The 25878-nt window shown below is 43.6% G+C and overlaps 2 protein-coding genes and 1 pseudogene across 2 annotated transcripts in view; 2 read left to right on the top strand and 1 right to left on the bottom strand.

Moving 5' to 3' along the window:
* The first annotated feature begins 7690 nt into the window (after nt 1–7690).
* The window catches only part of SPTLC1 (serine palmitoyltransferase long chain base subunit 1), a 75049-nt gene continuing 56861 nt past the window's right edge, over nt 7691–25878 (top strand). Inside the window, exons 1-3 of the mRNA XM_007969734.3 lie at nt 7691–7799; nt 10075–10182; nt 13835–13929. Of these exons, the coding sequence (XP_007967925.1) occupies nt 7743–7799; nt 10075–10182; nt 13835–13929 (260 nt within the window). The 5' untranslated portion in view covers nt 7691–7742. The remainder of the gene's footprint in view (nt 7800–10074; nt 10183–13834; nt 13930–25878) is intronic.
* Nucleotides 15279–17141, top strand: LOC140713014 (uncharacterized; annotated as a pseudogene).
* Nucleotides 17854–19714, bottom strand: LOC103219748 (putative UPF0607 protein ENSP00000381418). Its single transcript, XM_037998350.2, has 2 exons — nt 19606–19714; nt 17854–19242 (listed from the first exon to the last, which is right to left on the bottom strand). The coding sequence occupies exons 1-2, from the start codon at nt 19712–19714 to the stop codon at nt 17927–17929; spliced, it is 1425 nt and encodes a 474-aa protein (XP_037854278.2). The 3' UTR covers nt 17854–17926.

A 25878-nucleotide genomic window follows, 5' to 3' on the forward strand; every position in this document is an offset into this window, starting at 1 on the left:
TCACAGCTGAATTCTACCAGAGGTACAAGGAGGAGCTGGTACCATTCCTTCTGAAACTATTCCAATCAATAGAAAAAGAGGGAATCCTCCCTAACTCATTTTATGAGGCCAACATCATCCTGATACCAAAGCCTGGCAGAGACACAACAAAAAAAGAGAATTTTAGACCAATATCCCTGATGAACATCGATGCAAAAATACTCAATAAAATACTGGCAAACCGGATTCAGCAACACATCAAAAAGCTTATCCACCATGATCAAGTGGGCTTCATCCCTGGGATGCAAGGCTGGTTCAACATTCGCAAATCAATAAACATAATCCAGCATATAAACAGAACCAAAGACAAGAACCACATCATTATCTCAATAGATGCAGAAAAGGCTTTTGACAAAATTCAACAGCCCTTCATGCTAAAAACGCTCAATAAATTCGGTATTGATGGAACATACCTCAAAATAATAAGAGCTATTTATGACAGACCCACAGCCAATATCATACTGAATGGGCAAAAACTGGAAAAATTCCCTTTGAAAACTGGCACAAGACAGGGATGCCCTCTCTCACCACTCCTATTCAACATAGTGTTGGAAGTTCTGGCTAGGGCAATCAGGCAAGAGAAAGAAATCAAGGGGATTCAGTTAGGAAAAGAAGAAGCCAAATTGTCCCTGTTTGCAGATGACATGATTGTATATTTAGAAAACCCCATTGTCTCAGCCCAAAATCTCCTTAAGCTGATAAGCAACTTCAGCAAAGTCTCAGGATACAAAATTAATGTGCAAAAATCACAAGCATTCTTATACACCAGTAACAGACAAACAGAGAGCCAAATCAGGAATGAACTTCCATTCACAATTGCTTCAAAGAGAATAAAATACCTAGGAATCCAACTTACAAGGGATGTAAAGGACCTCTTCAAGGAGAACTACAAACCACTGCTCAGTGAAATAAAAGAGGACACAAACAAATGGAAGAACATACCATGCTCATGGATAGGAAGAATCAATATCATGAAAATGGCCATACTGCCCAAGGTAATTTATAGATTCAATGCCATCCCCATCAAGCTACCAATGAGCTTCTTCACAGAATTGGGAAAAACTGCTTTAAAGTTCATATGGAACCAAAAAAGAGCCCGCATCTCCAAGACAATCCTAAGTCAAACGAACAAAGCTGGAGGCATCACGCTACCTGACTTCAAACTATACTACAAGGCTACAGTAACCAAAACAGCATGGTACTGGTACCAAAACAGAGATATAGACCAATGGAACAGAACAGAGTCCTCAGAAATAATACCACACATCTACAGCCATCTGATCTTTGACAAACCTGACAGAAACAAGAAATGGGGAAAGGATTCCCTATTTAATAAATGGTGCTGGGAAAATTGGCTAGCCATAAGTAGAAAGCTGAAACTGGATCCTTTCCTTACTCCTTATACGAAAATTAATTCAAGATGGATTAGAGACTTAAATGTTAGACCTAATACCATAAAAATCCTAGAGGAAAACCTAGGTAGTACCATTCAGGACATAGGCATGGGCAAAGACTTCATGTCTAAAACACCAAAAGCAACGGCAGCAAAAGCCAAAATTGACAAATGGGATCTCATTAAACTAAAGAGCTTCTGCACAGCAAAAGAAACTACCATCAGAGTCAACAGGCAACCTACAGAATGGGAGAAAATTTTTGCAATCTACTCATCTGACAAAGGGCTAATATCCAGAACCTACAAAGAACTCAAACAAATTTACAAGAAAAAAACAAACAACCCCATCAAAAAGTGGGCAAAGGATATGAACAGACATTTCTCAAAAGATGACATTCATACAGCCAACAGACACATGAAAAAATGCTCATCATCACTGGCCATCAGAGAAATGCAAATCAAAACCACAATGAGATACCATCTCACACCAGTTAGAATGGCGATCATTCAAAAGTCAGGAAACAACAGGTGCTGGAGAGGATGTGGAGAAATAGGAACACTTTTACACTGTTGGTGGGATTGTAAACTAGTTCAACCATTATGGAAAACAGTATGGCGATTCCTCAAGGATCTAGAACTAGATGTACCATATGACCCAGCCATCCCAGTACTGGGTATATACCCAAAGGATTATAAATTATGCTGCTATAAAGACACATGCACACATATGTTTATTGCAGCACTATTCACAATAGCAAAGACTTGGAATCAACCCAAATGTCCATCAGTGACAGATTGGATTAAGAAAATGTGGCACATATACACCATGGAATACTATGCAGCCATAAAAAAGGATGAGTTTGTGTCCTTTGTAGGGACATGGATGCAGCTGGAAACCATCATTCTTAGCAAACTATCACAAGAACAGAAAACCAAACACCGCATGTTCTCACTCATAGGCGGGAACTGAACAATGAGATCACTTGGACTCGGGAAGGGGAACATCACACACCGGGGCCTATCATGGGGAGGGGGGGAGGGGGGAGGGATTGCATTGGGAGTTATACCTGATGTAAATGACGAGTTGATGGGTGCAGCACACCAACATGGCACAAGTATACATATGTAGCAAACCTGCACGTTGTCCACATGTACCCTACAACTTAAAGTTTAATAATAATAAATAAATTAAAAAAAAAAAAAAAAAAAGAAAGAGAGCAGCTCCATCAATACCGTGATGTTGGACTTCTGATCTCCACACTTCGGAGAAAAAAGTTTTGTCTGTTTTAAGCCACAGTAGTTTGTGGCAATTTGTTATGGCAGCTCTAGAAAATTAATACGGATTTTGGTACCAGGAAGTGGGTGCTACTGTAATAAATACCTCAAATTGTGGAAGTGACTTTGGAACTGAGTAACAAATAGAGGTTGGATGGTTTTTGAGGTACTTGAGAGAAAAGTCATAGACTTTCTTGAAGAGACTGTTAGTGGAGTTATGGATTTTAAAGGCAATTCTGGTGAGGGAACAGAAGGAAGTGAAGAGCATGGTAGAGAATTCTTCCATTATCTTAGAAATGTATATTTCATCATGAGCAGAATGTTAGTAGAAATATGGATATTAAAGGTGGTTTATGTTGAAGGTTAAGAAGGAAATGAGGAACATGTTATTGGAAACTGAAGGCAAAGTGATCCTTGTGACACAGTGGCAAAGAATTTGGATGAATTGTGTCCTTTACTTAGGTGGATAGCAGAATTTGTAGGCAATGAACTTGGATATTTAGCTGAGGAGATTTCTAAGCGAAGTGTGAAAGGTGTGGCCTGGTTTCTTCGTTCTGTTTGTAATAAAATACAAAAGGAAAGAAGTAAATTGAGGAAGCAGCTGTTAAGCAAAAAGAAACAACACTTGATGATTGAGAGTTTATTGGCCTATTCAGATTGCAAAAGATGCTAAAATGGGGAAATTCACTGTTGGGAAAGTATACTCTGGATAGAGGGTGTGCCTAGACAATATTGTACTGAAGAGATCTGCTATACAACTGATGGATCCCTCAATTATCTCACAGATCCAAGGATAGATCCAGGGTTATCCAGGAAAGATCAGTCGGGGTTCTTTTATCTAATGGCATAGATCCCTGTGACATACATGGGAGCCTCAAAAGTTCTTGAGCAGGTTGTACCAGAAGAAACACTGTCAGCTTGGCCTGAAGGGACTGAGACAGGCCAAAGTGAAAGAGAGGCTGTTAGATATGCACAATTCTTCAAGCAAGAAGAGGACTGATAGAACTACTCAGGTATCAGCACGCGCTGCCTTTCAAGAAAAAGGAGGAATGACTCTGAGGACAGGGTCATGGGCACAGGGGTAGAGGCTGAATGTTCAAGAGTAGAGACCTACCGAGCTGCCATGAGCAAAGAGACCTGTGAAGCCATGGGCCCAAAAGACACAGCTTCAAGCCACAGAGGATTATTCCCAGACCTTGAAACCAAACGACTTTGCCTTGCTGGGTTTCTAACTTGCTGGGGATTGATTACCCTTTTATTCCTTCTATTTTCTCTGCCTTGCAGTGAGATTGTTTATCATATACTTGGCCCACCTTTGTGTTTTGGAAGCAGGTAACTTGTTTTATAGTCTCACCGGTCAATAGATGCAGAGGAATATGGCCCTTTCCTAGCTCATCCCCATAGTCACCTACACCTGAGTATTAGATTATTTATATGTGAATATTTGAGACTCTTTGAACTAATTTTTATGACATTTAGATGAGAGTTAAGACCTTTGGAGAGGTTGAGATGGAATGCATGTATTTTGCACATGAGGCAGATGTGAATTTGGAAGGCCAGAGGTTGGACTGTAGTAGGTTAAATGGCAGACCCCAAAAAGACATGTTAACATTCGAATCAGGGATTAGAACCTGGGAACATGGCCTATGTGGAAAATGGTTCTTTACAGATGTAACCAAGTTAAGGCTCTCGCTGGAAGAGGCAAAAAAGTCTTCTCCCCTGGAGCCTTTGGATGGAGTATAGCCCTGTCAACACCTTAATTTTGTGTATCTGGCCTCCAGAAATGTGAGAAAATAAATTTCTGTTGTTTCAAAGCATCCAGTTTTTGATCGTGTGTTACGGTAGCCCTAGGAAACTGATACAGAGGCCAAGCAAAAGTGCCAAATCAAGCAAAATCCCGCGGTGTGTTCCTTCCAGTTATCCCAAAATATAATAATCCCAAAACAGTGGCTTAGAACAATAACAATCGTTTATTTTGCCCAGACATTTGGGTGTCATCTGGGCTTAGCTAGGCATAGCTCACTCCGGGTCTCTCAGTGGTGGTAACCAGATGGTGGCTGGAACTGGAGCCACCTTGAAGGTGTCATCCCTCACACGTCTGGTACCTGGACTAGTAAGACTCAAACAGCCAGGGGCTGGGGCAGCTGGGGCCCCTTAGTCATCTCTTTCGCCCTCTATGTGGTTCTCACATGATCTTTCTATATGGCAGCTGCATTCTCTTATAGAAGCTGCCACAAAGATATGCCCAGCCTCAAGGAGAGGAAAAATAGACTCCACCTTTTGATAAGTACATAAAATAATTTGCAGATAGTACCATTGACTCAGAATTGCAGAGAGTATAGTGAAGTTCACCCCTCAGAGTTGTCTTGCTAAGTGGGGCAAGGAAGCTGCACTATTTATATTCCAGCTACCATCAGTCATCCACAGTGGTAAGTACTGCCCAGGAGAAGATACATTCTCAGATACTTCCAACTCTCTAGGAGAGCAGGAAATGTAGGAATGGCAGCCTTCGAGGGGGTCCTCTGAGAAACGCAGGCGTGGCTGCTGGAAGGAAAGCACCTGGGGGAGGAAATGCATGCAAGCACAGGACTGTGGGCAGAGCACTGACACGGGTTCCATAGTACCAACTTATGTGGAAATGTAGCATATAATGTAGCGGCATCATTATCTGGGGTAATACCTGAGGTCCACAGCCACGGAAAACTAGGACGTGACACACCAGAGTGAGGTTAAGAGCAGAAGTTTAATAGGCAAACGAAAGAGAAGAGCTCTCTGTGCAGAGAAAGGGGTCCCAAAGAAAATGGGTTGCCAGTTCTGCGGTAAAATGCACAGGGTTTTATGGATGAACTTGAGGAAGCAGTGTCTGATTTACATAGGGAGTGAAAGATTGGTTGGACCAGGTGTGCCATTTGCACAGTGCATGAAGAAGCTAGCCTCCCACCCTAATCTTTGATTATGCAGATGGCTTCTCTACCTGGCTGATGCCCTGTTGCCTGTTCCTTCACTGTACACGTGGTGAAAAAGAAAATGGAAGACGGAGTCTCCATGTTGAACATACCTGGTTTCCAGGTAGCCCTTTTCTATTGGCACAACTGCCAGCATTCTCCTATGCGCTTCCAGCTTGCTTATCTATGTTTCTAGCTCAATTTTTCAGGCTGCTCTTTGTCAGTAAAGAAATAATTTTGGGGTTGCTTTTTGTTCAGAAAGAAGCTCTGCTGAGGACTCTCTTACCCTCACTATCTGCCTAAATAATTTCTTTTTAACTCCTGTATCAGTATCATTGGCACCATTTCAGAGTACTGGGGAAAGTCAGGGTTACTCAAATAAACGGCACTCAAAAAATCGTTATTCCTTTAGGAAAAAAACATAATTAAGTCCCTTAACTCTCATTATACAAAAATGTAGTTTCCAGAATAAAGAGCTAATTGCAAATAACAACAAACTGCTGCATGAATGGTTGGAAATCATAGATGTGGTGAAGAAGGCCTTTCTAAGCAATATGCAGATCCAGAGACACAAAGGGAACAGACTGAAGCACTACATAAAATTTAAAATTAAAGAATGATGAAAGAGCAGAAACCACTAGGGGGAAACTGAGCAAAAATAGTTTTCACATATGAAACAGAAAAATGTAAGATATTCAGAATGTATAGAGTTCCTATAAATCCATAAGAAAGCAAAAATAATCAATAGAAAAATGGATTAAGAATATGAACTGGTGATTCATAGAGTTTATAAATGCCACTAAACATACAAGAAGCTGTGCAACCTCATGAGTAACCAGAAGCATCAATAATAAAGGTTAGTGAGGTATCATTTTATCTCCATTAAACTGGCAAATTTTTTTAGAAGATTGATAATATCCATCATGGACTAGAGCATGGAAAACCTTTCAAATTATTTTAATTGGTTGAGCCATTTTGGCAGTACTTATCAAAATTAATAACGTGCATAGTCTTTAGATATATTCCATTTTGAAGAAACCGGTCAGAAAAACTCCAACATGCACAGAAAGGTATACATAGAAGGAACATCGACAGTTATGGCAGCATTATTTGTAAGAGAGGAAAGGTGGGAACAACATAAGTATTCACCAATAGGTAAATGTTTAAATAAAATGGAACGAGAAATATACACAAATTATTCCATGAAAGTCTTCAGCCATTAAATACGAGATATATTAGGGGAAAAAATGCTGGAAAAAAAAATAAGAAAAAAGTAAGTTGTAGAAAAGTATGGTCCCTATGATCTCAATCATATGTAAGAAATCCAATTCAATTAAGTATGTGTGCGTGCACACTGCTTGCATATGCATTGGAAGGCTTTAAAAGGTTCTGCACCAAACCGCTATAGATTTAATACCTGCAAAGCCTTGGCCTGTCTGATAAATAGGAAGTGCTATTTGAGTTGGCTATTTTTGTGTATAATTATGCATTTCTTAATGATAATGCATTCCTGGATTACTTATGTTACTAAACGTAAACGTATTGGCCAGGCGCGGTGGCTCACGCCTCTAATCCCGGCGCTTTTGAAACCTCGTCTCTACTAAAAATACAAAATTAACCAGGCGTGGTGGCGCATGCCTCTAATCTCAGCTACTCGGGAGGCTGAGGCAGGAGAATCGCTTGCAGCCGGGAGGCGGAGGTTGCGGTGAGCCAAGATCGTGCCATTGCAATCCAGCCTGGGCAACAAGAGCGAAACTCCGTCTCAAAAACAAAAAAAAAGTAAACGTATTTCAATCATTTTAACACTCTGCGCCCAGCTGATGGCCAAGGGTAAGGCCCGTTCATTACTACTTTTTCCATCCCGAATCCAGCAGAGTGCGTAATGGACACAAGGTAAACAATTCCTGGAAGAATTTTGCAGCATCCCAACCGACCCCGTCCAGCCTTCCCTCAACCAGTGCGCAAGTGCGAGGAGGCGGTGCCCAGCGCTCCACCGCCCCGCCCTCCTCGGAGGCGAAGACGTCACTGAGCAGCGACGCGCACTTTTAGAACGTATTTGTGACCGGCCTTCCGGAAGGAAGCGGTTAACTATGGCGACCGCCACGGAGCAGTGGGTCCTGGTGGAGATGGTTCAGGCACTCTATGAGGTGGGCTCCGCGCCGTGAGCGGTCCGCGACCACACCCGGGCCTGGGGAGGGTGGGACGGCGCGTGTGGATTTGTGGCCTGGGACCTCGGCGGGACTGGCTCGGTCACGCCCAGACTCGGCGTCTCTTGCTGGAAGGACTGCCGGGAGCTTCTATTCCCAGCGGTTGAGTGTAGGGAGGAACGGGTAGGGGCTGGGACCGAGGGTCTCGGTTTGAGTTCTTATGCTCCGGGTCCCCTGGAGGGTCAGGAAAGGAACATGTATAAGGGGTCGCAGGAGACAGGTCTGCAAAAACCAGAGTTTAGACGGACGATAAAACGAAGTGGTGAAAATGAGTGGAAAACCTTGGTCTGGGAACGTCCTAAGGAAGTCAGTTCTTTGGAACTATGGAACAGTTCGTTGGGGAATAAAATTGTAATAAACTGGAGTTTGTTTTTGTCGAAAAGAAACCAAGTGATTTAGGATCTGTGAATAAGAAATAGTTTGTCATTCTTCTGCGCACATCAGTTTTCTATCTTATAAAGATACAACTAGTTTAGTAGATATTTATTGAGACGGAGTTTCGCTATTGTTGCTCAAGCTGGAGTGCAATGGCGCGATCTCGGCTCACTACAACCTCCGCCTCCCAGGTTCAAGCGATTCTCCTGCCTTAGACTCCCGAGTAGCTAGGACCAGATACCACCACACCCAAGTAATCTTTTTTTTTTTTTTTTTTAAATAGAGGCGGGGTACTTGCTATGTTGCCCAGGCTGGCCTCGAACTCCTGGCCTCAAGCAGTCCTCCTGCTTTGGCCTCTCAAAGGCTGGGATTACAGGCATGAGCCACCACATCCAGCTGCAACTGAATTTTAAATTTAACTTAAATAGCCCCATGTAACTTAGTGACTGTCCACATTGGACCACACAAGTCTAGATGCTAGGGATAGTGCGGTGAACAAATAGGCAAAAGTGCCTGTGCCTATAGAGCTTACATTCATTTCAAGTGAATTTCACGTTACTTTTAATGATTTAGTGTCGCCAAACTTCATATCACTGTCTACTGGTAGGGGTAATGATGGTGTCTTCCATTGCAGGACATACTGGAAATTTTATCTTGAAACATAGCAGAGACAGCAGATATGGCTCTGTCTTACGCTCATATATTAAGTGATGCCCAATATTAGGTTAATTATAGTGACAAAATGAGTCACTAAAATTGAATGATGTTTTTTATAAATGATTTTTTAAAGAAATGGATTGTTTTCTGTTAAATGTTGTTTGCTTCCTTTTTGAAGACTGACAGTAGTGTAACTTTTCATTCCCCAAAACTGTCCAGCAGTGAGACTTGGGAGAACTCCTTTATGTAACATTTCCTGGGAAGGAAAAGAAGTGGCGTTTGTGATTTTTATTCACTAGACAAATAGTTTCTCAACTTTTCTTAGACGATTTCTTTTTGGAGTGAACTCTTAACTAGTGGCTTGGGTAGATGTTTGCTTGCTAGAATCCAACTATTGAGAAAACTAAAAGGGTATTTAGACATTCATAAATGAATTGTATTTAGGGGGATGAGCAAATTTTAAAATTCATCATAAAGATAAACTTCTTACTCCCAATTCCTATGCACATTGAATGTAGAATATGAGTATCTTGTATAGTGTACCCAAAAAAGAAATAACCACTGAAATTAAATAATCTGATAGTTGATATTGTTTTAAATATTGGGATTCTGTGTTAGATTTTATTTATTTATTTATTTATTTGAGATGGAGTTTTGCTCCTGTTGCCCAGGCTGGAGTGCAGCGGTATGATCTCGGCTCACCACAACCTCCACCTCCTGGGTTCAAGCGATTCTCCTGCCTCAGCCTCCCAAGTAGCTGGGATTACAGGCGTGCACCACCACACGCAGCTAATTTTGTATTTTTAGTAGAGACAGGGTTTCTCCATGTTGGTCAGGCTGGTCTCGAACTTCCTACCTCAGGTAATCTGCCCACCTCGGCCTCCCAAAGTGCTGGGATTACAGGTATGAGCCACTACGCCCGGCCTAGATTTTATTTTTTTAATTTTTATTCCTAAAGAAGTTTTAAAAGCTAAAAAATATTAGGGGTTTTTCATGTGAAGGAGAAATCGCCTGCTATTAGAAATGGGGAAAGGAATGAATAGAAATTAAGGGAGCTTCTAAAGTAAATTGTTACGAATAGGCTAAAAGTCATAGGCGGCAGTATATGCAGGTGTAGTAAATTTTATGTGCAGGTGTTAGAAGTGTATGTTTCATTTCTTATTTGTTTTTGACTCACTCTTAGGCTCCTGCTTACCATCTTATTTTGGAAGGGATTCTGATACTCTGGATAATCAGACTTCTTTTCTCTAAGACTTACAAATTACAAGAACGATCTGATCTTACAGTCAAGGTAAGAAATTAAATCTGTTATAATTATTGAATATGTGATTATAGTTGCTCTGTCCTTCCAGAAAGGATTTGTGGTGGCTCAACTATGTGTGTTAAAGCATTCTGTAATGTAAGGAAATCAAGGGGAATGAAATATCAGGGTAGGCAAAATATGGGGAAATCTAGAAATAAAGTCAGTACCCAAATGAAGACCATTTATGTCTTGGATACTTTGCTAGGAGTAAACGGCAGTCTTGCAAATAGATGGTTAGAAGGAAGCCTGGGCAACCGCTGGAGTTTGAATGTTCATATGAGGGTTGTGTGAGTTGCTGCAGAATAGCACAACTATTTCTGAAGTGTGGGATGAAGTTTCCCCTGTGGTCTTCCTGAAGGAGAGTCAGAGTAGAAAAGAATCCTACTCATACCCACCTCAAATGGAATTTTGATGTGTTGTGTATGGTAAAGAAAAAAAAAATTCTGAGCATAGAAGTTAAATTTTCATAAATTGTCAAGTCACCCACAAAACTAAATGGAAAAGAGCCTCTAGCTCTCGTGATAAGGAAAGAGGCGCGCGTGGTAAGTGCACAAAACTCAGAAGTGATTCTGTTTTTATTCTAGCCACAGCTAGACATGGTATTTCTAGCAGTGTATTCCCTGTGACTTTTGCATGGCAACAGACAATTTTGATACTGCTGAAGTTGATGTAAAGTGACTGCGCCTGAAAAGCTTCAGGGAAAGGTTTGAATAAGGATAGCTATAACAACAAGTGCTATGTGGCTTACAGAGGAATAAGCCATAAGTGATGTTAAGTCAGTTTGTCTTAGACAAATAGAGCTTGTTATAACTATTCCTCATAAGGATAGTATGAGGAAGGGGTAGGATATATATTCTGTTAGGGGGCTGAGGATGAGGGTAAGTCATATGATACCGTAGCCGCCTAGTTTTAGTAGTACTGCTGCAAGTACTATTGAGCTGGCAATAGGGACTTCTATGTGGGCTTTAGGGAGTCATAGGTGAAGTCCATGTAGAGGTATTTTTACTATAGAAGCCATAATACATACTAGTCATATAAGGTTGTTAGATCAGGAGTTCAATAGTTCTTAATTAGTAAACATTATTATTAGGATATTTAGTGAACCTGAGCTATTTCAGGTATGGATGAGTGTAATAAGTAAGGGAGGAGATCCTATTAGTGTATAAAATAAATATGAGCTTGCATTAGGCATTCTGGTTGGTTACCTCAGCGGGTAATAACGATTAGGGTAGGGATGACTGTAGCTTTGAAAAGAATGTAAAATATAACTAGTTCTGTGGCTGTAAATGCTGTAATTTTAAAAGTTTGTAGGAAAATTAATTTGGAAATACTGAGTGTTTTTCCATAGGGGTGATTCATTAGACAGGTGATGTTGGCCTGCTGGGATTATAAGAGGTAGTAGTCAGGCTGTTTGGATTGGAAGAGGTGATGTTAATGGTTCAGAAGAAAAAGTTAATGAGAAGTTAGATGAATTATTGTTAGGTTGATTAAAAAATAGGGTAATGAGGCTGATGAATAGGCTACGAGTAGCTATATTCAGATTATAGAGTTTTTGGAGAGTCATATTGTAACACTATAGTTGTTGGAATGATAATTTTTGGCATTGGAGTCAATTTAGATTTTGTACATAGTCTAGGCCAGATGCGTTGGAGATGGAGACTAGCAAAGCAAGGCCTACTGCGGCTCTGCAGGCAGCAAATACCAAGAGGATAGTGGGTATGAGGAATCCTAGAGTGAAATGCATGTTTACAGTTACGAGCATATTTATGATAAATATTGACAGTATGATGCCTTCTAGGCATAATCGGGATGATGTTAGGTGGGATCGATAGATTAGTACTCCCAGCAGTGCTACGGTGTATGCTAATACAATGTTAATATAAATAAATGGCATTTGGTAAATATGGTCTATCGTAATCTAATGAGTCAGAATCATTTAATTTAAACTATTTACCAATTTAACTCAATCTAATCCTTTTTTGGGTTCATTCATAAATTAGGCCTAGGATTAGAATGGTAATTAGTAGAAGGGCTGTGCTGATTATTAGGATAAGGTTATTTGTTTGAAGGGCTCATGGCAGGGGTAGTAGTAGGGCGATTTCTAAATCGAATAGGAGAAATGTGATGGCTACTAGGAAGAATTTTATGGAGAAGAGGAGGCAGGTAGAGGTTAATGGATCAAATCCACATTCATAAGGGCTGGATTTTTCTATATAAGTATTAAATTATGGGAGTCAAAATGTAATTGCTACTAATAGAGTTAATAAGGTGTCAGTTATTAGGGCTAGTGCTAGGTTAATTACTTTTTTTCAGACTTTGTCGAAACTAGTTGATTGGAAGTCAGTGGTACTGCTTATACTAAAAGAGTAGTAGGACCCTCATCAGTAGATAGAGGCACATAGGAATAGTCATACGACATCTACAGAGTGTCAATATCAGGTGGTGGCTTCAAAGTCAAATGGTGGTTGGATGTAAAATGAATTTTTTTTTTTTGAAACAGAGTTTCACTCTTGCTGCCCAGGCTGGAGTGCAATGGCGCAATCTCGCCTCACCGCAGCCTCTGCCTCCCAGGTTCAAGCAATTCTCCTGCCTCAGCCTGCCCAAGTAGTTGGGATCATAGGCATGTGCCACCACCACGCCTGGCAAATTTTGTATTTTTATTAGAGACGGGGTTTCTCCATGTTGGTCAGGCTGGTCTTGAACTCCCGACCTCAGGTGATCTGCCCACCTCGGCCTCCGAAAGTGCTGGGATTACAGGCATGAACCACCATGCCTGGCCTAAAATGAGATTTTAATTGGCAGAGAAGGCAGATGGTGAGAATTGTTGATCCAATAATAACATGAAGTCCATGAAAGCCTGTGGCTATAAAGAATGTTGAGCTGTAGATTCCATCAGAGATAATAAAGGGGGCCTCGAAATATTCTGAGATTTTAGAAGGGTGAGATAGACTCCTAAGGATTGTGGTAAATAGTGCTTGAATTACTTGTTTTTGGTTACCTTCTATTAGGCTGTGATGGGCTCAAGTAATTGGAACTCCTGATGCAAGTAATACAGACGTATTTAGGAGAGGTACTTCTAAAGGGTTCAGGGGAAGAATACCTGTTGGGGGTCAGTGTCCTCCTAATTCTGGGGTTGGTGCTAAACTGGAGTGATAGAATGCCCAGAAAAAACTGGCAAAGAAGAATACTTCTGAGATAATAGGAGCATCCCGTATCAGAGGCCTTTTTGGACAACTGCTGTGTGGTGGCCTTGGAATGTACTTTCTTGGACAATATCACGTCATCATTGATATATAGTCAGTGTGTTGGTTAGTAGGCCTAAAGTTTTAACTTTTAAGAGTGGTAGAATTAAAGTAATCCTATGGGTAGGCCAGATGTTATTCGGAGAGCTGAGAGAGCTCCTGTTAGTGGTCAAGGGCTAGGTACAACTATCTGGTAGGCATGTGTCTGGTGGGTCATTATGTATTATCATGCAAACAAAGACTTACGAATAATGTGAAGACATAAGCTTGAATAAGAGTGACAGCGAACTTGAGAATAGTTAGTAGAATTAGAATAATAAGAGATAGTGAAGTTGCAGAGACACTAATAATTGATAATATTAGCACTGCACTGTATTTTAATTCTTTTTCTCCTATAGGAAAAAGAAGAACTGATTGAAGAGTGGCAGCCAGAACCTCTTGTTCCTCCTGTCCCGAAAGACCATCCTGCTCTCAACTACAACATCGTTTCAGGGTAAATTGATTTTGCTACCTGAAATACTTGTATTTGGCTTCTTGTAGTAACCTGCAGTGTATTGTGCTTTATATGTAGTAGTCCTTTTTTATCTGAAACAAGACGTTTAGAAGTTCCCAGGAGTAACAGCTTTAGCTCCTGATTTAAAAAAATTTATTCTAGGGATGATATAGACATTTTTAAAAATCTCCAACGTAAGCATTAATGCTTGCCCTTTTTTCCAAGAATGTGCACGTGTTAATATTTCAAATGGTTGAACACTTAAAATGAAAAGCAACAGACTCCTGGTTTTTACCCATCTGGTTATTTTCTGATTTTAAATCTGTTGCATGTTACCTTCGTAATTCTAGATACTATAGTATGCTTAACTACCATTTGTTGATTCACCAACTACAGACAACACCTGTTGACCCCACAGTATGAATTATGGAGCTTCTGCTCACTTACGCCTCTTCCCTGCTTGCTTCCAGTGTCTCATCTATTTTTCACTTTTCATTCTCTTGGCTATCTTTGCTATATTGTATGTATTTTCATTAATTAAGAAATATATTAAGAATACAGAAAGTTGATATCAGACACCTATATACCTGCCACCCAGAATTAATAGGTGTTAACAGTTTGCTATTTTTAATTCAAACTTACTTTTACAGATAAATACAATATTACAAATGTATCTTAAGAAATTCCTTCGCCTCTGTCACTTACTCTTGCCTCTCATACAGATAACCACCGTCTTGAAGTTGGTGATTGTCTTTGCTTATATTTATAATTTTACCATATATTCCTGTTGCCATAAAAATATTTAGTTTATTTTAAAGTGTGATACGAGATATTTTCCTGAGTAGTATTGTTCTGATTCTGATCTGATCACAGAGAAGCTTTTATTCTTCACTTCTGAAGATCTCTTTAGTCTTATAAAAGTTTTATATATTCTGAAATCAAACCTACCAATCTTTTTTTTTTTTTTTTTTTTTTTTGAGACAAGAGTCTCGCTCTGTCACCCAGGCTGGAGTGCAGTGGCACGATCTTGGCTCACTGCAAGCTCCGCCTCCCGGGTTCACGCCATTCTCCTGCCTCAGCCTCCCCAGTAGCTGGGACCACAGGCGCACACCGGCACACCTGGCTAATTTTTTGTATTTTTAGTAGAGACGGAGTTTCACTGTGTTAGCCAGGATGGTCTCGATCTCCTGACCTTGTGATCTGCCCGTCTTGGCCTCCCAAAGTGCTGGGATTACAGATGTGAGCCACCACGCCCGGCCCAAACTTACCAATCTTTTATAATTTGGTCTTTTGAGGTCTTAGGGAATCCTTTCCTACCCTAAAGGTCTAATTTGATTGTTTTCCATATGATGGCCAGTTGTCCCAGCATTATTAGTTGAATAATCTAGTATTTACCTACTGCTTGGGAATTTCCCTTCTTTGGTAAGCCAGATTCCCTTCTAAAGGGTCTGTTTATGGCTTTATTTTTATTCATTGGGTATGTTTGTATCTCTGTGTACCAGAGACTCATTCATATATACCACAGCTTTATAATAAACGTTGATTAGAGTGTCTTTCTACCTCCATGTTCTTCAGAATTGTCTAGGCTATTCTTGACCCTTCTTCACTGTGAGTTTAGGTTTGGGTGATCATACTTAACCAAAAAAATGCATTTGGGTTTTTTATTAGAAGTGTGTTGAATTTATGGATTAATTTAGGAGGCTTGGTATCTTGCTGATACTTAATCTCACTACCCATTTATATGGTATATATTGCTTACATACTTGGGTCTTTTGTATACTTGAGTCTTGCTCTGTCGCCAGGCTGGAGTGCAGTGGCGCAATCTCGGCTCACTGCAACCTCCGCCTCCCGGGTTCAAGCCATTCTCCTGCCTCAACCTCCCGAGTAGCTGGGACTACAGGCACGAGCCACCATGCCCGGCTAATTTTTGTATTTTCGGTGGAGATGGAGTTTCACCATGGTGGCCAGAATGGTCTCGATCTCTTTTTTTTAATTAAAAGCTTAACTTTAATGTCAAAAATACAAACTTGGGAAGGGCAGAAAGATCACACACAAGACTGTCACTTCACACCTGGAGGGTTGTACAGCAGCCCGGCAGAGACGCTCCTCGCTTCCCAGATGGTGAGGGGGCCGAGCAGAGGTGCTCCTCACTTCCCAGACAGGGCGGTTGCCGGGCAGAAGCGCTCCTCACTTCCCAGAGGGTGCAGGGTCTGGGCAGAGGCGCTCCTCCCTTACAAACGGTGAGGGGCCCGGGCAGAGATGCTCCTCATTGCCCAGACAGGGCGGAGGCCAGGCAGAAGGGCTCCTCACTTCGCAGACGCCCGGGGCGGTGGCCAGGCAGAGGCGCTCCTCATTTCCCAGACGGTGAGGGGGCCGGACAGAGGCGGTGAGGGGGCTGAGCAGAGGCACTTCTTACTGCCAAGACGGGACGGCGGCCAGAAAGAGGTGCTCCTCTCTTTCCAGACTGTGAGGCAGCGGGGCAGAGGCGCTCCTCACTTCCCAGACCGGGCGGGGGGCCAGGCAGAGGCGCTCGTCACTGCCCAGATGGGGCGGGGGGCCAGGCAGAGGCGCTCCCCACTTCCCAGACCTGGCGGGAGGCTAGGCAGAGGCGCTCCTCACTTCCCAGACTGGGCGGGGGGCCAGGCAGAGGAGCTCGTCACTGCCCAGACGGGGCGGGGGCCAGGCAGAGGCGCTCGTCACTGCCCAGACGGGTTGGTGGCCAGGCAGAGGCGCTCCTCACCTCCCAGACTGTGACGGCCAAGCAGAGATGCTCCTCACTTTGCATACAGTGGGGTGGGGGTGGGGGCGCTGGACAGAGGCACTCCTCACCTCCAAGACGGGTTGGTGGCCAAGCAGAGACCCTCCTCACTTCCCATACAGTGGGGTGGGGGGATGGCGCTGGGCAGAGGCGCTCCTCACCTCCCAGACGGGTTGGTGGCCAAGCAGAGGTGCTCCTCACCTCCTAGACGAGTTGGTGGCCAGGCAGAGGGGCTCCTCACCTCACAGATTGTGAGACGGCCAAGCAGAGATGCTTCTCACTTCCCATACAGTGGGGTGGGGTGGTGGCGCTGGGCAGAGCCGCTCCTCACCTCCCAGACGGGTTAGTGGCCAGGCAGAGGTGCTCCTCACCTCCCAGATTGTGAGGTGGTCAATCAGAGATGCTCCTCACTTCCCATACAGTGGGGTGGGGGGGGGGTTGGCGCTGGGCAGAGCCGCTCCTCACCTCCCAGACGGGTTAGTGGCCAGGCAGAGGCGCTCCTCACCTCCCAGACGGGTTGGTGGCCAGGCAGAGGCGCTCCTCACCTCCCAGATGGGTTGGTGGCCAAGCAGAGATGCTCCTCACTTCCCATACGGTGGGGTGGGGTGGTGGCGCTGGGCAGAGCCGCTCCTCACCTCCCAGACAAGTTGGTGGCCAGGCAGAGGTGCTCCTCACCTCCCAGATGGGTTGGTGGCCAAGCAGAGATGCTCCTCACTTCCCATACGGTGGGGTGGGGGGGTGGCGCTGGGCAGAGCCGCTCCTCACCTCCCAGACAAGTTGGTGGCCAGGCAGAGGCGCCCCTCACCTCCCAGATGGGTTGGTGGCCAAGCAGAGATGCTCCTCACTTCCCATACGGTGGGGTGGGGTGGTGGCACTGGGCAGAGGCGCTCCTCACCTCCCAGACAAGTTGGTGGCCAGGCAGAGGCGCTCCTCATCTTCCAGACGGGTTGGTGGCCAGGCAGAGGTGCTCCTCACCTCCCAGATTGTGAGGTGGCCAATCAGAGATGCTCCTCACTTCCCATACAGTGGGGTGGGAGGGGTGGCGCTAGGCAGAGGCACTCCTCACCTCCCAGACGGGTTGGTGGCCAGGCAGAGACGCTCCTCACCTCCCAGACTGTGGGGCGGCCGGGCAGAGGCGTTCCTTACTTCTCAGATGATGCGGGGACCAGGCAGAGATGCTCTTCAGGTCTTGATCTCTTGACCTCGTGATCCACCGCCTCGGCCTCCCAGAGTGCTGGATTACAGGCGTGAGCCACGGCGCCTGCCCTGCCGTATCTTCTTTCTCCTCCCAAGCGGCTGTTTTCGTCTCCTGGATTCTGATGTTCTACTTAACACCCCCATGTTCTTATCGATGTTGCCCAGCTGGAGGCGTCCTTCCCTTTGGGAAGTCTGACCCAGCTCTAACAGTGCCTCAGGAGACAGGCAGGGAAGCTTAGCGGGTGGGGCCTGCTCATTTCTATCCCACCTCAGTTGCAGGGGAGGGGTGGGTTGCAGCTGCCGTCGTGGCCCTGACAGCTTTCTTTTGCGGGACCCGTGGCCGGCAACTCTGGGTGGAGAAGAGCTACTTGATCCAAGAAGGGCTGCAGGATCTTTGAGCTGCATGTCGTTCCCCGCGATCAGCAAGCCAGGAGAGCTGGGCAGGTGGTCTTTACCCAGCACCTTCAAGGCTGCCTTCTCTGGCCACAGGGAGCAGCCCGGAACTGGGGCAGGGAGCGCTGTTGGAGCTGGGTCAGGCTTCCCAAAGGGAAGGATGCCTCCAGCAGGGCTGTGTGAGCTGGAGACTCCATGGCCCTTGGAGTAGAAACTCACTGCATGCACCTGGGCCTTGTCATTCTGGTTCTTTTCTGTCAGGCTCTTGAGGTGGGCATTTCCCTCCAAGGGCCTGGGACTGCACCAGGAGGAAGTGAGGTTGCCCTGAGTCTCCAGGGGCCTAGAGGTGGAGGCTGCTTCCCCATTGCTACAGGGGCCCCTTTTCTTGTCCTCCTGCCCCTGGGTCTCTACTTGGTCTTCCCTCACCTCTGTCTTCGGGAGCCTGGCTGGGATCACCTGCTCGTCTAATGAAGGCAGTCGGAGGTTAAACGTGCGTCTGAGACGAGGGATCCTCACAGGGCTGGGGTGTCCGAACATCATGGAGTTGCGAGCAGACAGCACGGGTTTCTTCCTTGACGGGGGGCTCCAGACCACAGGAGGCGGGACCCTCGGTGGGGTGCCCCTGTTCCGAGGGAGAAGACACAGCCTCGTAGGGGCGCCGTCCCACCTGGCTGGAAAAGAAGGCCCAGGATGTCGCTGATAGTAGAAGAGGAATCGGGAACAGCCCAGGGTTCTGGAGGCAGGCATAGGTGCAGGAGCCGCAGGGTGAGCCCTGCCAGCTGGGAAGGGCTCATAGACAAGACGATCACGATGCCAATGGCGTGGCCAGAACCTGCGCTGGAACCAGGAACAAAATACGTTTAGAGGAGCACGTTGCGGATGGCCTCGCCGGGACCTGCGGCGGAACCAGGAACAAAATATGCTTAGTGAGTTGCCCATTTTGAGCAAGTTGTGCGCAGACGAAACTAGGGGTCAGAAGTGGAGAGGATACTCCTAAGTCACCCACTTCTCTGTGGCTGGGTGCGCACTGGGCACCTGGGAGCTTATGACATCACTATGGGGCTGGTGACAGAGCCAGGGTGTGGAGGAGTGTGCAGGTGCCCAGTGAGGGCACCTATAAGAGGAGTCAAAGGGCAAAGGATGAGGCCCCTCCACCGGTCCAGCTGGACTCTCTAGCCTCAGGGACGTCCTGCTCCTGGGGGCAGGTGTGTGGCCCTGGATGGGCCACCCTGTGGGGCTGTGGGCATTGTGGGGCTGATCTGCCAGAGTCCTTCCTGCCTGGCGCCTGACCCCCAGTGGCCCTGTCTTGGCCCTATACGACGGTTTACAGGGCCAGAACCTGGAAGCAGAGCGCAGGACCAGCCAGATCCCGCCAGGCTCCCCCGGGGACCTCTCCAGTGCCTCTGTGCCGCCTGGAGCCAGGCCCGCCTTCTCCATGGCCTCTGTGGCCTTGAGGGCCACCAGCCTCGCTGCGCAGGTTTCCAAGGAGAGGACACGGTGCCCTGACCTGACTGGATGCTGCCTCTTACCACATACCTCGTTGGCAACCAGGATCTCCACTTCTTTTTACCAATTTGCCTGAGACCGTTCTTCAGATCATTCAGGTGGTCATGGCCCAGCCAGGCTTTGGACCCGAGCTGTGCGATTCCACAGCTGGCACTCTGGCCTGTGTGCCTCATGATCATGGATACAGCATGTATTCTTATTTTTTCTTGTAGTCCTGGGGTACTTCGTACTGTGGCATGTCTGTAATAAGCACATGCACACCTAGAAGGAGGTCTTCACTTCAACATATAAGTTGACCATGGCCCACTCTGGGCTCCAGTCCTCTACAAACATGTAGGGCAGGGACTACCAATTAACACAGCACCATCCCACATTGCTCTTCTAATGGAGCCTTTCACCCCAGATGTTCTTTCTCGTCTGATGGGAAGGATCCAGCTATGTAAAGATTATGTTCTAGATCAGCTTTGGTCTATCCTAAAAGAAATTTGCCAGTGGATTATTCCACATAGATAAAAGTCAGTTTCTCTGGTCTTCCTGGAATGTGTCTCGAAAACAAATACATTGTTTACAAGTTAATAGTAGATCAATGTATTGGATTAAAATATGGCGAACATAATTTGGTCATTGTGAGCATGCCAGCTCGGTCCACTCTTCCCCACACATTATGATGCCCTAAATATAACTCTAGATTTTCTTATGCCCTAGAGAAGGACATACTCTTGGGTGTCTGGACTAGGGAAACATGTATGAAAAACCATTCAGCCACTCTACATCTTTTTATTGGAGAATTGAAACTGTCTGTATTCAAAGATATTATTAAAAGGCAAGAAGTTAACTTCTGTCATTTTGTTAATTGTTTTCTGGTTGTTTTGTAGATCTTTTGTTTCTTTTATTGTTCGCTTTATGATTTGGTGAGTTTCTGTACTGATAAACTTTGATTCTTTATTTCATTGACATATCTGGTGTAATTTTTTTCTCTTTGGTTACTCTGGAGCTTACATTTAAAAATTTATAGTTGTGATAGACTATTTAAAGCTGATAAAAAGTTTTGATCACACACGAACCTGCTATACTATCCCCACATCCCCTGTCAATGCACAAAATTTGTACTTTTTTGCCTTAATTTATATTGTTCTGTATTGGGCATTTATTAAGAACTCATTGTGGATATAAATATCTTTGACTATTTTGATGTTCACCTTTCTCAAGAGTGATTTGAAAGATTCTAAAGCATCATTTCAGTAATGTAGAATTCTCAATTTGAATGTTAATTTATTTTTAACAGGTTGATAATGTCCTGTGTTTTTGCATTAGTAGTTATTGTTCTTTCACTTGTGATTGAAGCACTCCCTTAAGCATTTCTTGTCAGGCTGGTCTTAGGGTGATGAATTCCATAAGCATTTGCTTGTCTGGTAAAGACTTTATTTCTTTAATTTCTGATGGGTAGCTGTGCTAAGTACAGTACTCTTTGCTGACAGATTTCTCATTAGCACTTTGTTTGAATATATCATCCTAATCTCTCCTAGCCTTCAAGGTTTCTGCTGTGAAAACTCCTGATAGTCTAAAGGAGACTTGCTTACTTGGGATTTGATGCTTCTCTCTTGCTAATTTTAGAATTTTTTCTTTGTGTTTGACTTTTGACAAATTGATTATAATGTACTTAGACAAGGCCTTTTTGGGTTGAATATGTATTAGACCCTTTAAGCTTCATGGAACTGGGTGTCCATATGTCTCCCAAGAATTGGGAGATTTTCAGCTATTATTTTGTTAAATAAGTTTTCTGCGTCTTTGTCTGTCTCTTCTCTCTGTTTCTCTTCTGTATCTCCAAAATCTGTTATCGTAATGTCATGGCACAAGTCTCATAGGCTTTCTTTGATTTTTTTTCCTCTTTTTTTCTCCTTTTTTCCCTCAGGCTGGGTTATTTCAAAAGTCCTGTCTGCAAGTTCAGAAATTCTTTCTTTTGTTTGACCTAGTGTGCCGTTGAAGCTCAGTTGTGCTTTTTATTTCACTCGTTCAGTTCTTCATTCCTAAGGTTTCTGTTGGTTTGTTTTCTTTAATGATATCTATGTCTTTGTTGAATTTCTCATTCAGGTTATGGCTTTTTTTAATTATTTGTTAGGTTTTCTGTCTGTATTCTCTTGTATCTCATTGAATTTTCTTAAGATCAATATTTGAAATTCCTTTTAAGGCAGTTTGAAAATTGCCATTTATTTAGGGTAACTTTGTGAAACATTATGCACCTTTGGTGGTGTCGAGTTTCGTTGCATTTTCATGTTTCTTATCTCCTACGTTTATATTTATGATACTGTTGACATGGTCACCTTTTCCAGTTGTATAGAGTAGTTTATGTAGAGAAAGACTTTCACCTGGAGAAGTGTCTTAGGGTGACAGTTGGATGGGTTGCATCTGCTTTAGTTCCGGGAGGACAGAATAATGTAGTATCTGTGCTTTTGCCTTTTTTTTTCTTTTGCTATTATCCATTTTGGTGATACCTGTGAGTGCCTTGGTGACCTAGGCTGCAGGAGCATGTGCAGTTTGTTTTTCTGCTCAGGATTGGGGGTTGTGGAGGAAGGCGGCAGTCTCAGGAAGCTGCATGCCTAGCTAGTGAGTGTGTTACTGAGTCATAAGGGTTGGTTCATCAGTTTGAGATGGGACTCCCCTGGAAACACTCGCCTGGCTGTGGATTACTGGGGCTGGTCTGCAGGCTTGAGATGGGGATCCTCTGGAAGCAACAGGCCCAGTTGGTGAGCACACCAATGGCATGTGAAATCAGCCCACAGTTAGAGTGTCGCAGTCACTAGGATGTGGAAGGCAAACCTCTTTAAGAGTTTGTTTCTAGGATAGAGAGAGCAGTAGCTGCTTTCCTGGAGAACGCTGTTGTAATGACAGGGTAGCCTCTGTCATTTCAGAGGAGGCAGTGACCACTAGTTCACGGAGCAGAATATACACAGCTATGGCTTGGCTTTCTAGATGGTGCTGTATGTGGGCTCCTTCTCTGGGGCAGTATAGCCCTGTGGGCATCAAGCAGCTCCCTAAACTAGGCTGCTAGAGATGGGGTTTCTCTGTGTTGGTCAGGTTGGTCTCAAACTCCTGACCTCTGGTAATCTGCCCACCTCGGCCTCCCAAAGTGCTGGGATTACAGACGTGAGCCACCATACCTGGCCTACCTTTTTTTTTTTTTAAAAGAAACTTGCTTATGTTGTTCTTTATTTTCTTCTTGATTTTTTTCCCCCAGGTTTCCTTATAATCATGCATCACTTAATGATGTAGCTACGTTCTGAGAAATGTGTTAGGCAATTCCATTGTCGTGCAAACATCGTCGAGTAAACTGACACAGACCTGGATGTGTAGTGTGTGCCTATAACCTGGCACACCTAGGCTCTGTGGTATAGCCTGTTATCCTCGGTTACAAACTATACAGCATGGCACACCTAGGCTCTGTGGTATAGCCTGTTACTCCTCGGTTACAAACTATACAGCATGGCACACCTAGGCTCTGTGGTATAGCCTGTTACTCCTCGGTTACAAACTATACAGCATGGCACACCTAGGCTCTGTGGTATAGCCTGTTACTCCTCGGTTACAAACTGTACAGCATGGTACTCTACTGAATGCTCTAGGCAGTTGTAGCAAACTTGTATTTGTGTATCTAAATATATTTAAGTATAGAGAAGGTACAGTAGGGCCAGGCATGGTGGCTCATGCCTGTGATCTCAGCACTTTGGGAGGCTGAGGTGGGCAGGTCACTTGAGCCCAGGAATTTGAGACCAGCCTGGGCAACATGACAAAACCCCTTCTCTACCAAAGAATCCAAAAAATTAGCTGGGTGTGGTGGTATAGGCCTGTAGTCCCAGCTACTTGGGAGGATGAGGTGGGAGGATGGCTTGAGCCCGGGAGGTGGGGGTTGCAGTGAGACAAGATTGCGCCACTGTGCTCCATCCTAGGCAACAGAGCCAGACCCTGTCTCCCCCCCCCCCAAAAAAAAAAGTACAGTAAAAATACAATATTATAATCTTATAGGACTACTGTTGTATATGTGGTCCATTTTGTCCATTGAGATGTCGTTATGTGGCACATGACTGTATATCCATTAATTGTAGGTGATTGAGACTGGCTCTCGGAAAACACATCTGCACTCACTGTCCCCAGGCCTGGACTAGCTCCTGTCGTGCCTTTGTGTGGATTAGGGGAGGGTACTCTTCCACCAGTAAGTACAGCAGCCCGGTGCAGACCTTGGGCTGTGGTGCCAACACCTGGGTGCCCCTTCTAGGACCCCAGCTCATGCAGCGGCCTTGCGCTGCCCTTTCTTCTGGCAGAGTCCAGATATAGCATAATGTGTCTTAAATAATTTAGTGGTTATATTTTTATGACTTCATTAGTATTATTCATTAGTTGGGCCAATGTTATGAGACTGTATTTTCTTTATCGGATACTTTTGTTTTCCCCAGAGTTAATCATTTTTGTTTGGTCACTTGATTGGTTCTATACTGGTCTTTAATTTAATGTTGTTTTCCTCTAGGAGCATAAAACTCCATTCAGAATGTTTACACATTAGTTATCTATTGGATTCACTTTCTTTGTTCTTTCTCTATCCTGCTCCACTCCTGACTGGTTGTTATTTGCAGCCGCTACACAGGGTGGCCCTGGTGTGTCCAATCACCATTAGCTTGAGAATTTCATTTCTCTGTTCTGCGTTGGCTATTTCCTATCTCTTGGTTTACAGTAGATTATAGATGGATTTCGGAGAAGGGTCATGGGAGGTGAATTTCTTTTTTGAAACTTACACATCTTAAAATTTTTTGTTTTTACCCTTTTGCACTGTACTGATTGTTTTATCAGTTTTTATTGATCTGTTAGACACTTCCTCAATATCTGGTGATTGTTAACATCCCTTCTTTTTTTTCCAGTATGCACAATATTTTTATTGTCATCAAGAACATTATGTAAATTGTTTGCAGAAAACTACAAGAAAATAGAAGGATGTTTTGTTGATAGTCGTACGTTGAGTGTTACTTTTCTTCAACTTATGCAATACCTATTTATATTCAGTACTGAGTTGACACAAGAGTAAGTGAATTTACTTAAGTTTTTTTTCTTTAAACAGCAGCCTTATTGATATATAATCTATATACCATAAAATTTACCATTTTGAAGTGTAAGATTTTTTTACTTTAAACAGCAGCCATATTGATACATAATCTATGTACCGTAAAATCCATCATTTTGAAGTGTATAATTAAGTGGTTTTTAGCATATTCCCAGAGTTATACAACTATCACCACCATCTAATTCTGGAACATTTTTATCACCCCAAAAGAAATCCCAAAGCCATTATCAGTCACTTCCCACTCCTTCCTCTGCGCAGGCCTTAGCAACCATTTATCTACTTTCTTTATGGACTTGCCTATTCGGGACATTTCACATTAAAAGGAATAAACAATACTTAGCCTTAGTTTCTGGGTTCTTTCATTTAACGTAATGTTTTCAGGACTTATCCACATTGTAGCATGTATCCATACTTCATTTTATCATGAAATAATATTTCAGTTTATGAATATACACATTTTGTTTATACATTAATCAGTTGAAGCACAATTGGGTTTTTTCCCTCGTAAGAGTATATGAAAAAATAAAATATGTATGAATAAAACTGCTATGAAATAATGTGTACACATTTTTGCGTGGGCATAATGTTTTAATTTTTCTTAGATATATATCTAGGAGTAGGATTGCTGGGTCATATGATAACTCTGTGTTTAACATTTTGAGGAATCCCCAAACTGTTTTCCAAAGTGGTTGCATCATTTTGTATTCCCACTAGCTACATATGAGGTTCATAGTATCTTCACATCCTCAGGAGTGCTTATTATTTTCTATTTTATTGTAGCCATCCTAGTAGGTGGGAAGTGGGATCTTGTGGTTTTAATTTGCATTTCCCAGATAACTAATGATGTTGAGCATCTTTTCATCGGCTTATTGGCCATTTGTATGTTTTCTTTGGAGAAAAGTCCACTTTTTAATGACTTGGCTGTTTTCAGTTGGGGGTTCTTTCTGTCATTAAAACTGTGAAAGTTCTTTATATATTTTGAATCCTT

Source organism: Chlorocebus sabaeus, chromosome 12 (assembly GCF_047675955.1).
Source record: "Chlorocebus sabaeus isolate Y175 chromosome 12, mChlSab1.0.hap1, whole genome shotgun sequence".
Lineage (NCBI taxonomy): Eukaryota > Metazoa > Chordata > Mammalia > Primates > Cercopithecidae > Chlorocebus > Chlorocebus sabaeus.